Below are 16940 nucleotides of genomic sequence, written 5' to 3' on the forward strand. Positions count from 1 at the left end.
AATTATTTTCAGGTACCGCTGCGATAATGGCATAAAAGCGGCTGCCTGTGAGGCCGTCTGTTAGAGATGGATCAACGAGGTGGAGGATGATCAATCAAAGAGGGGGAGTTTTCTGAATGAACTGATGCATCAGGTGAAAAGTGGAGGCCTGTGATTTTTAAAAATTTTTTTATTTATTATAATTATTTATTTTTTTAGCTCTGATGCTGTTATTCGTTTGTGTTTTTATCAGCTGTTTGTTTAACCTGCAGGCTTCAGTTTCCCCTGTCAGGGATATCTCAGCCAAACATATGACCACCACTACAGCCAGCAGGGAGGAAAACCTCATTCCTTCCATTCATAAACATTCCCCCCACACACACCCCACTCTCCCCCTCCTCCCATCAGTTTTACCACTAATATCATTAGAGGCCTGCTAGTAGTCGGGTGCATGTGTGGCATTCAATCACATGCAAATTTGAAGCAAATCTGAGCCGGTCAGCAGAGCTGTGGTGTAGCTGCAGATAGTGGAAATGCCAAGCAGTGTGTGGAACATCCTGGGGGACAGACCATTATATTTATAGAGACGAGCGACTTGACCTTCACTGCACACTATCAGCCATTTTAGTGCCGCTCCTCTAGACACTGAATACAGCATAATGGATCTCAGCTGCAGTGCAGTTAGTTAGCTTCAACTTCATCTTTGGCTTGTTAGAGGCTATGTCTAATAATAGCTCTGCAATTCCATACTGTAGAAAGACAGTCAATACACAGACTATGCATTCACCATTTCTCTTGCTGAATCCAGAAGGAAATGCACTGTGAAATGAAAGTTTTGTTCCACAGGAGATCAATGTTTCCCATTTGGGAAATATTCTGAACTCAGCGGTAAAGTTCAGCTGTAAGTCGTTACATAAGTCTCGAGCCTTTGTTCTGCTGCGTAAGCTTAAGAGTAGGATCTCTGTTAAAAATGTCTGAGCCACATAAGCACAGCTGGTGCAAACCCAAAGCCAAGGACTCCTATTCATAGAGGTGCCCAGTTGTTCTCACCCCACTTGCACAGAGTGAAACTGAGGAGGATGGTCAAAGCGGGTGAATTATTTATAGTTGTGTAAATTACATTGTGTTGAGAGGCCTGCGTTTCCACACAAATGAATGATTGTAAATCAGTTTGCAACCAGGGGGTGGACTTTGATGCACCAACAAATATTAGACTAGATTGAAATTTGTTCCAAGGGAAAGTAGCATATATAAAAAATTGATTATGCTTAAAACAATGGCATGGATCACATATATGTAGAGCAGCAAGACAAATATTTTTATCTAGCTGTGAAATATAGTAACACAATACTTCACAATTTTTGAATTATAATAAAATGTTAAATCAATATGTCCTGTGTCTTCAGTCTGGGTCCAGGCTTATCTATTTTTGTACAAACTCCTGCTCAGAGGAAGTGTGTCCCAAGTTGTTGTGTTGTTGCCAAGGCTGTGTTAAATTAAATTCAACCCGTGCATCTTATTCACATGACGAGGTTTTGCAGCTGCACATAATCTTCATTATTGTCCCCTTTTTCTTTTTTTCTGTGTTAATGACACCCCTCATCACGACTCTCTCCATTCACAAAGCAGATCCTGTCGTGACGGGAAGAACTGGCTCTGAACAGGCTGTGGGTGTCTCAGAATTCACAGAACAAGTCTAATTTCTGCAGCCGCCTCACAGCCAGCCACATGCTGTCTTTCATTGAGTCCCTCTCAGTATACGCGCTGAATAGGCTCGCCTTGTAGGAAATGTACATTCAGAGCTGCACCATGTGATTAGAGTCTTTCAGAGTCCCTTTTGCATTTCCCCCCTCTGATCTGCGTATACTGACATGTTCAGTGTATTTAACTGGGTTGACAAAGAAGAGTTTGTGAATGCATGTACCTGACTGAATGTGTGTCAGCATCCAGATCATTTAATGCCAGATTAAAACATGTGGTTGAAACAGAGGGTGAATGAACAATGTCTTAGTAAAAAAGTGATGTTTTGCCTTTTTGGATCATGACAGTCAGCTCTCCACTCTGTGTGTGCAGTGAGGCAGCTGCTGCTGTGCTTTCAAACACACATAGGAGAGAGAGAGAGAGAGAGAGAGAGAGAGAGAGAGAGAGAGGGAGGGAGAGAGAGAGGGAGAGAGGGGAAAAGCGTCCTTAAACGTGGGCTGTTGTGTAATCCTTCCCAGGGCCCCTTTGCTATTTTTGTGCCTGGGTCCGCACGTCACGGTTGGGTATTTTCTCTGGTGACTAGTTCGCATCAATAGATCTTCTAATGTACACCCAGTCGGCCAGCAGCTTCGTGACTGATGGGACTTCACCTTGCTGATTTCTTTTATTATTATTATTACCACGGCATGAGGAGAATGAGGAAACGGACTATGCAGTATGAGGAATGTCACATGTGACTGTCGATATGGGACAGGGGACTATTCAAATGTCAGGTTTGTATGAGGATTATATTTGATATCTGAATGTCAGCTGCTGTATGAGCTGAGGCTTTTCCCCACCAGGCTGTGTGCTTTGTGTCATTATGATCACAGAGAGAGCTGTTGATTCATTCTGCATGGTATGCTGCTGTGAAAGCAGCACAGGGGTTTTTAACCACCCAGCTTCTTTTCAAGCCAGTCATCTCCTTATGATATTTATGGAGTGGTTGTCAGCGTGAGACCTCATGCCCGTTCCCTTTAATGGCCAACTTAGTCTCTAATGATGTAATGCAGCGGCATAACGATGGTCTCCGTAGCCAGTATTTGGTTGTTCATTGTCTTCTCTCATAGCACTGAGGGGCTGTTCAGAGGGATGTGCCCTCACGAAAGTCTGTTGTTTAAATAAACGTCTCCACGGAGCCGTATGTCCATCCATGCGGACATACTGTACCACACTCAGCCCACAATCATCCCCGAAACACACCTACTGCCACCCACCTGCCTCCTGTTGTTGCACGTCATTGCTGCTGTGTCATATATTTTTTTTAAAGGTGAGAGCTTGATAGGAATTTGCAGGGGGGGAAAAAAAGTCTGACTTGTCAATGAGACTGAATGTGTTTCTACTCTGCCCTGCTTAGTTCAAAGGTATGCATTGTTTCTGAGGGTCTTATCTCATTGTCACTCTGCACTCATATATCTCTTCTCTCCTCTTGTGGCTCACAGAGGATGGAAATTAAGCAATGAGGTCACCTTGAAAGGGAGCTCCCTCCCAGGCCTCTGAATGATGTTACCCCCCAGGCACCCCACTTAGTTTACCTCTGTAAACCTCCCCATTGAAACATGGATCATTCCAATCTAGCCTCTACCGCCACTCCACTCCTAGCCCCCTCCCATTACAATCCTTTACAATTTTTGCTGTAACCTACAGTAGAAGGAGCCCTTAAATCTATTTAAAGCAGCGCTACTGGAATGTAAAGAGGCTGAAGAGGTAATTTACAAGGTGGAAAACCTGCTTTCAGGCATCTCTCAGCATCTCGAGAGTCACCTTGGTTTCTCATCCTGTGGTTTGTGCACGAGCGGTGTGCTAACAAAGAAAGGAGGAGAGCGAGAGCAGGCGAGTAAGAGTTGGAGGATGTCCTAATTAAGGGGAACTCAGAGGGTTTGAACCAGATAATCTTACATAACCTCGTTAGGGAGGACACAGTGTTTGATACTGAGAAGATGGAAACAACGTGTCCTCAGATACCCATGCACCTGATATGAAGTAAAGGTGTAGTGGCTAAACCAGCTCCCTGAAACCACAGGCGTGATGATGCTTCCTGCTGGAGTCGAGCATGTTTATGTACAATACAGCATGTGTTCCTGTGCAGATCAATGTACTGGTGATACTGGTAACTCAGGCAGGTGTGAAAATTTCAGTTGAACAAGAGACTTGTGATGACATCAGTTTTGGATGAAAGAACAGATTTAAACATCTGCTTTGAAGAAAAGATGCAGATAAACTGATTACAGTTCATCTTGTGTGTGTGTGTGCTGACATGTATTGTAGATGCAGGGCAGTTTTACTGCAGCAAATGAAGTGACTTTTTCAAGAGAGAACATTTGCCATTGCAAAAACAAGCAATTACCAATTCCTGAGAAGATTTATGAATACTTGAGTGTGCAGGTATACTCAGAAAGTTACTGGAAAGTTTTCAGATTGTTTACTTAAGTACAAGTAACCCTACAAAAATGCAAATATTATGACATGAAAAAAAGTCCTACATAAGAAATCCTACTAAGTTAGCTTAAGTACTGGCAGTAAAATGTAGTATTTTAGCAAAAGTACTGGTTTACTCCAGCTCACTGATACTGTACATATGACACAATTAGAAAACATCAGTGTGTGAGCATCTTATTATTGTTAAATCTGCTGATTTGAAGCACTTTATGTTCATTTTTGCATTTCAAAATACGGTTTTTGCCTTTCTAGAGCCTTAGGATAATTTATTAAATAATTTCATGCTTACTGAGATGAATAATGTCAACATTTTCACAAGAAAAAAAAAAAAAGAAAAAAAATTCATCATCTGAAATGTGAACCTGACTACGCACAAAGTTTTGTCCTTTACAGACTTTTTACATCACACACTGTGTAAATTCCTCATCTTAACAGGAAGTAAAGCTGTCAAATAAATGTAGACAATACAGTATTACTCTGTTAGCTGCACTGGACTGAATCAGCATGAAATAGAAACACTTAAGCACCAGAACAAAAAGTGCTTGAGTCTATTACTGTAGCAAAATAAAGATAAAGAACACTGGAATTGCATTGCTTGTTTCCCATTCAGCCTCTGTCTCTTACACACAAACACACACACTTAAAATAAACACGAACAACCATTTATGACACATACTGCATTACTGGCACGCACATTCATTGGGTTTCGGGAAATTTAGGGCGTCTGCCAGGGTTGACATGAGGTACCTTTGCAAAGAGGTCATTTTTTCCACTCATGCTGTGATGGAGCTCATTATGAATTTTATACTCCAGTTTAATCAGAGGGACTTTTGGGAAACAGCTTTGAATAGCTCTAACTTTCAGGCAGTGGACTTTTTATTCTACTTTTTCTTTTTTTATGCTTTTATAGCTCACTTTATAGATGCTTATTTGCTTGTATATTATATAAAGCATCCATTTTAGGGTTATCTAACTCTGGGTTCTTTCTTATTTCTTTCAGATGACCCTTCCCTGCAATTCACATACATGTTACTATCACTACAGTTACATAACAGATATCATCCTTGAAAATTGATCACAAAGGAAGTGGCATTGTATTCATGGAGTCACTTGAAACTACTGCAGGGGTGAAAAGCTCCTCTGAGGGTCAGGATAGAAATGCTGCACAGAAAAAAGGCACATCAGAGGCTGCACAGACAAAGAGAAGAGCATCAGTCGAAGTGGAAGCCAAAGGGTGGCACTGCCAGCAAAAAGAAGCTCAGAGCAGAGATACGTGCGGTTTTAAAGAAATGTCTGACTCAGGGAAATCTCTGCATTTAGAAGATCAGCTCTCCCAAGCCCAGTCCACAAGCCATCAAGACTCTGAGGTGTCTGCATTTCCCCAACAATCCACCAAGCCATTTACTGTTGGTAGACAGAAAGTTTCAGCACAGTCACCAGGGCCCACGTCTCAAAGGAAGTCTTCTGCTTCACCTGAAGTCCAGCAACAGTGTTCCCATTCAGGGATGGATCAGCTGTCAGAGGCAGCATCTAAGGTGGAGCAGAAACCACAAAAACCAGGGAAATATGTGTGTGATTACTGTGGAAGGGCATGTGCCAAACCCAGTGTGCTTAAGAAACATATCCGCTCACACACCGGAGAACGGCCCTATCCATGCGTCCCCTGTGGATTCTCTTTCAAAACCAAGAGTAACCTTTACAAACACAGAAAATCCCATGCACACTCAGTCAAAGCTGGAACCGTGCCATTCTCAGAACTTGGTTCTTACAATGCCAACACAGACCAGGGGTCTTTTGAAGGGGAAGGAGAGTTGTTCTCCGATGCTGAGCAAAGCACGGACACGGACGAGGACACTCTTAATGACCCGCTGCTGCTGCTGGACTCGCCAATGGAGGGATCAGATAACACTGCTGTAAAAGTACTAAATCTCATAGCTCAGAAAAAGGGAGCCACGTCAATGTCAGTTCAGGATGGTTCATCCCAACCCCAAGAAATCAATGCACCTCCTGTCACGGCCGAGGCTAGTCGCGCAGTTCAGTCTTGCACAATCAAGCAGAGGCTTGCACTTCGACTTTCTGAAAAAAGAAGCAGTGATTCTGATCACAATCTGTCTCTCCCAAGTCAGTCCAGCAAGGGCAGCACAGACTCAGGCTACTTCTCACGCTCTGAGAGTTCAGAGCACCAGACAGGTCCTCCAAACACTAATGCAAAGTCCTATCAAGAGATCATGTTTGGAAAGTGTTATCGGCCGAGCCCTAAACAGGCATTGGCTTTCGTGGCTTGTAGCGCAGACACAAGTGAATATAATGTGAAAGGCTCAGAGAAAGGCGTGTCCCGTGTTTTCACCCAAGAAAAAGACACAGTCGAGTCAATCAAAATCAACACTAAATCATTCACAAGGGAGGAGATAAAAGAGCCGGACTTAGACACCGGCTCTGACATGGGGCCTCTGATCAGAAGCAACTCAATGCCAACGTCCTCAGCAGTGTGTCTGACTATGCCTCAAGCCCTCAGAGGCAGCCACTCGTTTGATGAGAGAACAAGCACCGGGGGCATGAGGAGACTCAGGCGGCAAGCTGCTTTCGAGTTATCTGCACATGATGGCCACACAGACACTGACAACCATGGAAAGATGAGCGAGAGTGGCATTTCACCTTCAGGACTGGAAATGGAAAACTACCCCTCTGTGGTGCAGAGTATGAGCCATCAGAAGCATGCAATGGAACTGGCAACACGGAAACGTCGCAAAGAGAAGAGGGAAGAGGAGGATATACCAGGTCAATATGAGGAATATCATGAGCAGTGTGAGGAAATGTTTGATTCAAGCAAAGACTATGATTTAAAACAAGCTGCTATGGGCATAATGGCTTTAGGGAGAGGTCATTTGGACAGGTGTGACATGGACATATCAGTGAGCTCTGAAACATCAGGTCGAAAAACCTTAGGGAATGTAATTTCTGTTATCCAGCACACAAACTCAATAAACAGGCCTCTCTCTGAACAGTCAGAATCTTACAAATATCACGGTCATAGATTGGAAATTATGTCTTCTTTTCAAGCAATGGAGACAAGTGAATCTCTCGAGATGGAACGTGACAGTAGGTTAGGGCAGTCGGTTCAGTTTGGGCCAAAACTTGTGCGACAGCCCAACATACAAGTCCCAGAAATCAGGGTCACAGTTGAGCCCGACAGTCCAGAAAAAGCTCCAGAAGCGCAGGTGAAGGAGCCAGAGAAGCACGTGGAGGAGTTTCAGTGGCCTCAAAGGAGCGAAACTTTAGCACAATTCCCTCCAGAGAAGCTCCCTCCAAAGAAAAAAAGGCTTCGCTTAGCTGAAATTGAGCACTCCTCTGGTGAATCTAGTTTTGAGTCTGCCTGCACTAGCCTCTCCCGCAGCCCGAGCCAAGACAGCAACTTATCTTATAGCTCCACTTTTTCTTTTGACAGGGAAGAAAGCTTGAAGTCAGTCTCTCCAGCCAGGCAAGATGAATTTGGCAAACCACTAGAGCTCTTAGCTGTGCCGGGGAGTGGGCACTCCCTCTCTGTGCTCAACCAGCGTCAGCAGCATGAAATGAGACGCTCCGCCTCAGAGCAGGCGCCTTGCGACTTGCGCAAGGAGTTCCCAGAGGTACGCAGCATATCATTTGACTATGGCAGCCTTTCTCCAACATCCAAAGTTAGACATGTGGACATCAGTGCTTTGAAGGAGAGAAGGAGGGGAAACTTAGTGCGACAGGAGTCACTGAATATGGACACTGAAATAACACAAGTCCCATCACAAGTGTTTCTACAGTACCTCAGCAGTACCTCCCCTCCATTCACGGCAGCCACGTCTCTGCCGCAGACTTTGCCAATATTTTCTACCGGGAGTACATTTCCTCAGCTGCCTCATCCAAGCCTGTTAGTACCTGTTAGAATCCAGACTCAAGTGCCATCCTTTGGCAGTATCACATACACATCAGTATCACAGATATTTGACAATCAGTATGACAGCATTAGCGCTGCTGCATCCATCATTCAGAGTCAAACTTCACGGTTGTCTGGAAATGTTGATTCTCAAAATGTACTAACTCACACAAAACCGCCTACAGCTCACACACTCAATGTTGAAGCCCTCGATTTGTCATCAGCTAAGCTCAAGACAGGCATTCCTCTGTCTCTGACCTCCAGAACGATCTCAACTACTAACGCCTCCAGTGGTGGTGCAAACAAACGGATGCTGTCCCCTGCCAGCAGCCTGGACCTATTCATGGAGGTCAAGCAGCAAAAGCGAGTGAAGGAAGAGCGGATGTTTGGGCAGATTGTTGAGGAGCTGAGCGCGGTGGAGTTGGGGAAATGCCATTTGAGGGAAGAGAAGGGGCGCAGATCAGAAATGCAAGGTGCATCAACACCTCATGGTCAGGGTGACTCATGCAAGGCTGGATTTATCACAGTTCATCAAAAAGCGTCCGAGGTTGCTGAACACGGAGTCGAGACAGCTATGGATAGCAGTTCCCTGGAAACAAGCTCGCCTCCTTACTCTATGATATCAGTCGGAGAAGTGAAAGAAGGAGTGCAGATGGATATGGCGGCACAGCTGGTCACCAGTCAAGATGTTCTGATCTCAGACTCGGAGCATTCGAGAATCTTATCTCAGTTTCCAAGTCTTCGCACAACGACAGGTGTGAGCTGGTGTTATCTCAACTACACCAAGCCGAGCTGCTCTCAGAGCAACGCCCCTTTCGCCTCTGTGTACGCCACATGGTGTGTGAGTTCCCACAATCCCAACCCTCTCGAACTGAGCACCAGCGCCTCGCTGGCTCTGCTGCGGTCCAGACAGAGGGGAGACAAGGTTATATACACCGTGGCCGCCATGTGTCAGGCTGGCACGGGGAAACTGGTTTCATCCCTCATCCTCTGGAGGCAGACCAAACAGGTGAGAAAATGATCCCATCTGGGAGAAAAAGAAGGCAGTTTGAGGGTAAAACACTCTTTATACCACATTTGACTGGTCTTACTAATTTAATAAGTTCATATAAATGATTAAATAAATCAGATTATTTTTGGCAGCTGAAAGTTTCTGCATAAGATAACTGTTTGTAATGCAGGGGGTTTGAAGGACATTAGTATCCAGAATTTGGCAAACTGCAGACTTTAATCACTTGGCAGAACGTTCCCTTGGAAAGTGTCTGAGAAAAGCTTTTGCCTTCTGCTGATTATAATGATTCACTTTGATTTATCACTTGTGTTGCACAATATAAAATAAGAGATTAAAAAATAGATTTATATTCAGGTGAATACACACTGCTTTCCCCCTTTCAGGAGCATAATTCATGTTTGCACAACATGCTGTGTAATACCATGTGTGACACATAATATTGGACGCATCGTGTTTCACTGTCGATACGGTGTCCACTTAAAATGGGTGTTAACACGGTGTATGTTCATCTGATTCAGCTGCAGAGGAAACCGGAGCCCAAAGAGGTGGACATCACCTATGGGAAGAAGGTGAAAGACATCAGCTGCAGAGCCAAAACTGCCAAGGAGGAGTGGAGAGAGAGGGAGGCCTCCACTGCTCAGGCGGTGCCAACACGAATTAAGATTTTCGAGGGAGGGTCAGTCAAGATCCGAGCTGCCATAACACTTGTCATTTGTGCTGACTTGAAGTGTTGCAGTTATTTTTAGCATCAACTTATGCTCATTTTATTCCCTCCAACATGAACTAAGAGTATAAACATGTTTTTTGTTTCTTCAGGTATAAGTCTAATGAAGACTATGTGTATGTGAGAGGTCGAGGCCGGGGGAAATATATTTGTGAGGAGTGTGGTATCCGTTGTAAGAAGCCGAGCATGCTGAAAAAACACATCCGGACCCATACGGATGTACGACCGTACATCTGCAGGGTTTGCAACTTTGCTTTCAAAACTAAAGGTGGGCATTTGTAATCATAAAGACAAGTGGCTCATAATAATTAACAGGGTGAAAAAGGCAAATAAAAATCTTACATGCATCGAGTTTGAGTGGTGTAAATTTGTGTGAAAAAAGTGTGTTAAATATAAATAAATAAGGAATAAATATAGAAACTGCAGCAGCAGCAGAAGTTGTGTAGTTTGTGCTGCTGGTGCCACAATGCTGCACCTACAAGCCTTTATGCAAAATCAGCAACTCTTTATTTCTTTTTTCACGTTTTTTGTGGGTAGCCTTTAACAAGGTATTTTCTGCAGTCTGGAAGACAACTTCTGTTTAAACAAATGTTTGCTTCATGCCTACAGGAAATCTGACTAAACACATGAAGTCAAAGGCGCACATGAAGAAATGTCTAGAGCTAGGAGTGTCAGTAACGATGGATGAGACAGAGATACAGGAACATGGTGAGAAGAGATTTACTTATTTTGGATATCAAAAGATGTTTTGTAATAAACTTGGCTAAACAGATGTTTTTATCTTCTGAAGTGGACGAAATCCAGCAGGAGTCCAAGCCAGAGGTGGCAGCAACCACCAAACATCAGTTCTCAGATGCTGAGGACTCGGATGGTATGGATGAAGAAGCTGATGAAATCGACGAGGACGATGATGAGGATGATGACTATGAGGGTGATTCTACCCCAAAGTTGCGTTCAAGAAGCACGAGTCCTCAGCCATGTGGAGTTACATCTCTGTCAGTTACAGCCACAGCTGCCATCCACGGCTACTCTCTCACCTCTCTGCCTGGAGCTGACATCCGCCAGCAGTCCTCCAGCAAGCGAACAGGCTCGGATCATCGACCTGCTCTCACAGCTGACCAGAGAGAGAAGTCGGTGGATGAAGACTCTCTAACCATGCTTTCTCCAGACCAGACCAACCTTCTCTTTGATCCTTACTCTTCATGTCTGCTCTCTCCTGGCTGGGAGTCACCCATCAGGGAGCCTTCCCCTTCACGTCTGCGCTATCCATCACCAAGGCGAGAGCTCTCCCCACGAGGTCGCTCCTCACCAAGATGGGATAACTCTCCACTAAGGCCCGGTTCTCCCAGTTTTAAATCCATCCAACACCCTTACCCGCTCTCGATGGAACGACCCATGTCTCCTGGAACAGAGCTCGCCGGGAAGCGAGAATCCTCAGTGAGGGGCAGGCAGAGGGTTGTGTTGAGGGCCGTGTCACCACGCAGGGGCTCCCACCAACACAAAGGCACTGGTGACAAAATCAGACATCAAGTAAAATTGGAGATGGCTCAGCAGCAAGGAACCTTTGAAATGGAAATGGTGTGTACCACATTGTATTCTTCATCCAGCTATGCAGTTACTCTGCAAAATAAAATCTTTTTAGGGCTTTCAGTTAACATGGTTTACAAAAAGTTCCATGACAAATTGATAAGATTTGGTAGTACTGAAACAAACCATTCACTGATACTGTGCATTGTGCAAACATTGTGCAAATTTTGCAAATATTTTGTAAAGCAGGGAACATACTTGCTTTTAATCATGCTTATCATGGCTATTTAGTGTATGTTGTGTTTGTTTAAATCTATATCAATATGTAACTTACCAGTATGGGGCCATTTACGAACCAGTTTGACCAGATGTAAAGACACAGGGTTGACAGCTGTACATATGACGTAAAGTTTTGAAGACATGTGATGCTCCATTTAGGGACCTTGCATACCGTCTGTAATACCATTTTTTTTTTCCTTGATTTTCTTTTCCTCAATCTCAAAATGAACCAAATGCCAACCTCATCTATTGTCAGCATGATTATAATTTTGTTTACACCCTAAAAATTCAGTCACTCAGGTTACAGGTCTGAGTTTTCTATTGTGGCCCGTAGTGGAATCTTCCAGTAACAAGCGTAGTGTACGAGCAAGTACAGTATGTTAACAATTCCACCTACAGTGAATCAAGTTGCTTATGCAAACAAAAAGTTAAGCAAGTATATTCTAAACTTAAATGTGCATTTAGGAACATTTGCAATATTTTCTTATGGCCCTCTACATCTAAATAAAATTAGATAAAACCCTACTTCCTATAACCATCTATAGTATCCTTTGCAGTTGCAATGGAAAGGTTAGCATGCTATAGTTTAGCAGGTAGCCTATAATGTTAAGCATGTTTTAAATTTAAGTGTATCTCATTAATATGCTAACTTTGACTGATTGCTATGTGTGTTTTGCTTTGATTATGAAAAAAGGAAAAATCATTTACCCAACTTTAGCCTGTATCCTTTGCAGTTGTAATGGAAAAGTTAACATGCAAAAGTTTAGCAAGTTTATCTCATTAGGATGCAAACTTTTGCTTGTAACTATGACTGTCTTGAATATGTTTGCTCAAAAGAATTGGGCAAATTAAATCAACCTGATGATGGTGTTAGATGAAAATTCAAGGATTTGTTAGAGTAAAATACACTGTCTGCCCCCCAAAAAGTTGCCACCTTGATTTAATTAAGAAAATAGGCCTATTGGATAATTAGCTCATGGGCGATTATGTTTCAGTCTCATGTTCATGCGAAAAGACAGATCCCATGGACATAGAAAAGATGTTAGTCCATTTAAGAAATGTCAAATTATGCAACAAGCAGAGAAAACATTTAAGGAGAACACAGAAACTACTAAAACTGGGTTAAGAACTGTCTAATGCATTATTAAAAACTGGAAGAATAGCAGGGAACCGTTGTCTTCGAGGACGAAATGTGGTTGGAAAATGATTGGCCACACTCACAACACAAAGGTACCTCAAGGGATTGTGACTGAACAGCTGTATAGCCATAAGAAAGCCACTAATCAGTGAGGTTAGCTGGAGAATAAGGTATCAATTTGCTAGAGAACATAAAGTTAGACTCTGGAGCAATGGAAGAAGGCCATATGGTCTGATGAATCCAGATTTACCCTGGTCCAGAGCGATCGGAGCATCATGCGAAGAAAAGAGGCAGATAAAGTGATGTAGCCATCGTGCCTTGTGCCATTGTACAAGCCTGTGGGGGCAGTTTTATGATCTGGTGTTGCTGCAGTTGATCAGGTCTAGGTTCAGCAGCATTACGTGCCCAAATGAGGTCTGGCTACCTGAATATACTGAATCATCAGGTTATTCCATCAGTGCATTTTTTATTCCCTGATGACATGGACATGTCAGGATTCATTAGGCTCAAATTGTGAAAGAGTGGTTTATTGAGCATGAGACATCATTTTCACACATGGATTGACCACCACAGAGTCCAGACCTGAACCCGATTGAGAATCTTTGGGATGTGCAGGAGAAGGCTTTGAACAATGGTCACTCTCCCATCATCAATTCAAGACACTGGATGGAAATTAATCTTGTCACACTGAAGACTCTTAACGAAACAATACCACAGCAAATGCTGCTGTAATCAAAGCTAAAGGAGATCCATACAAATATTAGATTGTGTGATCTCTTTCCTTTGGTGGTGATTTGTTTTTAGCCAGGCAGTGTAATTCAACCTTGGGGAATTTTTTTTTTTCACCAACTTGTAGTGGAAATTCATAACTAGTCAAAACGAATCCTGCCACAACACAAATGTCATATGCAAATTTAGTTAATATTTTGTATTGAAAGTGCATTTTTAGAATAGTAGCACTATTTTCTTATGACCCACTACATCTATTTACCCAACTATAGTATCCTTTGCAGTTGTAATGGAAAGTTTTTCATAGGCTAAAGTTTAGCAGATTTAGCTCATTAGCATGCAAACTTTTGCTAACAGCTTTGTTTGATTTGCATTTGTTTGATCATAAAACAAAGAAATTGACTAAATAAACTCAAGTGGATGATGGTGTTAGAAGGAAATTCATGTTTTTTACTTCTTATAGTAAAATGATTTATCCTGAGAAGAAAGTGAGTATTTGACCCATTAGTCAAGATAAATCCTGCCAAAACAGAAACAGAACCTGGTGCATGAATGTCTATGCAAAATGTAATGGCGGTCCACTTGTTGTGGTAATAATATAAATCACAGTAGAGCAAAAATGTTGCAATCTTTAGAGTTTCTTTAGCTGAAAAAAATGAAAGAAAATGGATTTTCTATTATTTTCTTTGATGAAGATTATCCTGAAACTTGGAAGATTTAGTTCCCTCAGCGATTTGTTTTTTTCCCCCAGAAAATTCTCGCATTTCTTCATGATTTATAAATGATATATTTTCACATGAGAAATGTTGTTGGCGATGTTGAAGCTCCAGCTAATGCTGCCAGTAATGTCGTTTCAGGATCAAAGGAGCAGCTTGGCTCCTGCTCTGCCTGGTGCTGCCAGTTCTCATTACCAGAACATCCTCAGCCACCTCCCTCTTCACTCCCAACAGCAGACCCACAGTTTGCTCCCTGTCGTTCCCGTCGGAGGGCTCCAGATGTTTCACTCCCCACCCTTCCCCGGCACCGATGTCAGCCCCTCCCCGGCGCAGAGCCCTCAGAGCAGCGAAGGCCAGCGCTGCTGCAGCAGGGAAGGATCTGTCCATGAGCCTGAGATGGGTGGCGAGGACATCAGAGGCTGTCAGGAGAAAAGCCCTGACATCGGTGTTAGCGACAGCAGACAGGAGGAGAGCGTCCAGACCTGCTTGAAAGCCATCGCCTCCCTGAAAATTACCACAGAGGACCCTCATTAAGACACCTTTTTGTGTCACTTTGGTTTTATTAAGAAACAGATGCCCCCTTTGCCACACTTGCAATTGTCATCATCCCTTTAGGCACATAAACTCATATTTATCTCACTGGAGGCAATATGATAACACATGGCCTGGCATTGCAGGATCAAACCTTGTGAAGAAGAACCCCAACCCTGTCTGATGTGCTCTACTCTTCAGAGGCTTTTTTTTAGTCAAAAGAACAAGCAGCAGGTGGTTTTGCAAGGTGAAGAATCATTATTGGGTGCAGGTGCAATATGGAAAGATATTATGCTAATATGCCTTTGTCTGACATAGTAGTTTGCGTACAATTGCACATAAATTATATTTATGGATCCTGTACAGATGTCCTTAACATATAATCCCTCTTAGATGCATACAAACAGTGTGTTTTACTGTGTGTACTTTGAAAATCGACTGTTGTTAATGTAATCATATCAAGGTGTGATGCAGTAGTGCAGTAACTAAAGACTATTTATAAGGGGAAATGTATGTGTATTATGAAACAGTCTGACCAAATTTTAAGTAGATGCTTCTTGTGCAGTTTGGTGCTTCTGATCAAGCGGCAAGGGTCTGTGCCTTTTTTTTTTCTTTTGTTTTTTGTTGCTCTTCTTTATCTCTATCAGCGGATGAGTACGGAAAACGTCAAGGTACACTTTATTCAAAAGCGGCTGCGCTTTTCAGAGAGTTTGCTCAAAGGAAAGCTTTTTTTTCTTGTTCCGTCAGTTCACGCCGACAGACGGATGCAGCTCGATTTATGTGAAACAATCTTTAAAAAAAAAAGTTTCTTATGTTGCATTTTTCTTAATGTTGTGGTTTTTATCTTGGTAAAAATGCATGGGATTTGCTATTGCACAAAAATAGAGGAAGTAATTATGTAATTATCAATACTGTAAGATGTATTTATATATTAGAACGTAAGCACTTATTGATACTGGTAAACATTTGACTACTATTTATATGGTATATCTGTACTTATGCAGCAGTTATGCAGTGAGCCACGCTGGCATTGCTTTGATTAAACCGACGTCTTTTTTCCCCTTGCCTATACAGGTGACCATAAGCATTTTTTAAAATGAGTTTTAAAGATGCACTTTCATTCTTTCATCTATATTGTTTGAACTGACTTGGATATCGGAAAGTAGGGAGTAAAACATGTTATGTTGTTTTGTGGTTTTAAAACATTCCAGTTGTGTTTTTTCACGTCTCTTTGTGTGAAAAATGTTGCACACAAATCCAAGGGGCTACGATGATCAGTCAACAGTAAATTCTTGCATTTTCACATCTAACTGGAAAAATCAATCTCACTTACTGCAAGTTATACTAAAGTATCAGTGTTAACATCATGAGTTGGTTGATTTTGACTGTGCTTCAGTTTAAAATGTAAGTAACCATTCACCAAATGCATTACTTCTTCTCTGTATATATATATTTATAAATATATATACATATATATATACATATATGTGTATTTTTATGATTTCAACTATTTTTGCAGTGTTGAATTCTGAAAACTTTTTATGTGGATTATTTGTATATCTTTCAGAGGTAAAACGGCTGCAGTTGATGTTAAGGGCAGAGGTTTAATGAGGGCAAAAATAGCACAGTGTTAATCACAAACAAAATCTTTTAAGAAAAAAAAAATGTATTCACATCTTCAAGTGGTTATCAGTTTGAGAGTGGATTTCAAAAATGAAGAAAATACTTTGTTCACTTATGTTTACATAAAGAAAATTTAAAGGTGCACTGCTTTAAATTTGTGTGTCCCTTTCCGAAGAGGTTTGAAGTTTTGAGTTCATGGTCGTGTCGCTTTTATTTGTGACGCTGCAGAATGCTCGAAAAATGTGAAAGGAAAGTGAAGCCTTTGATTTGCATTACAGTATGCACTCAGATTGTGTTTTCTTTCTTTCTTTTTTTAAAATGTGTTTTCATGTTCACCAAATTGCATTGTGCCTCTCATGTCTGTGGAAATTCCCTGTAAAACACACAGAGTACAAATCATTTTACCTCTAAGTAGCCAATCTTGTTTGTTCAGCAATTTGCATCAAAACTGGTTAGTCAGGACGGAGTGCCTCTTTTCTGCTATGAGGAATTTATTGTTTGGTGCTCTACTTTTTCAGATTAAATTCAAAACTGTTTTAAAAAGAATATACTTCTAACCCAAGCTTGTGTGTTGCGGCTTCTTTCATGGTTCTTGACTT

General features: G+C 42.1%; 1 protein-coding gene across 1 annotated transcript; it reads left to right on the forward strand.

Annotated features, from left to right (window-relative positions):
- The first annotated feature begins 2222 nt into the window (after positions 1-2222).
- hivep2b (HIVEP zinc finger 2b) lies at positions 2223-16903 on the forward strand. Its single transcript, XM_041972384.1, has 7 exons — positions 2223-2453; positions 5159-9071; positions 9593-9750; positions 9891-10066; positions 10408-10506; positions 10589-11376; positions 14329-16903. The coding sequence occupies exons 2-7, from the start codon at positions 5259-5261 to the stop codon at positions 14719-14721; spliced, it is 5427 nt and encodes a 1808-aa protein (XP_041828318.1). The 5' UTR covers positions 2223-2453; positions 5159-5258; the 3' UTR covers positions 14722-16903.
- Positions 16904-16940: the final 37 nt, after the last annotated feature.

This window comes from Melanotaenia boesemani, chromosome 20 (genome assembly GCF_017639745.1).
Source record: "Melanotaenia boesemani isolate fMelBoe1 chromosome 20, fMelBoe1.pri, whole genome shotgun sequence".
Classification (NCBI taxonomy): Eukaryota; Metazoa; Chordata; class Actinopteri; order Atheriniformes; family Melanotaeniidae; genus Melanotaenia; species Melanotaenia boesemani.

Bases quoted from the DNA above. Each gene is read 5' to 3' on its own strand.
- hivep2b (XM_041972384.1), top strand. From the start codon at position 5,259: ATGGAGTCACTTGAAACTACTGCAGGGGTGAAAAGCTCCTCTGAGGGT. The intron at 9,072-9,592 runs GTGAGAAAATGA...CATCTGATTCAG, and splicing joins TCTGGAGGCAGACCAAACAG to CTGCAGAGGAAACCGGAGCC. The intron at 9,751-9,890 runs GTCAGTCAAGAT...TTGTTTCTTCAG, and splicing joins ATTAAGATTTTCGAGGGAGG to GTATAAGTCTAATGAAGACT.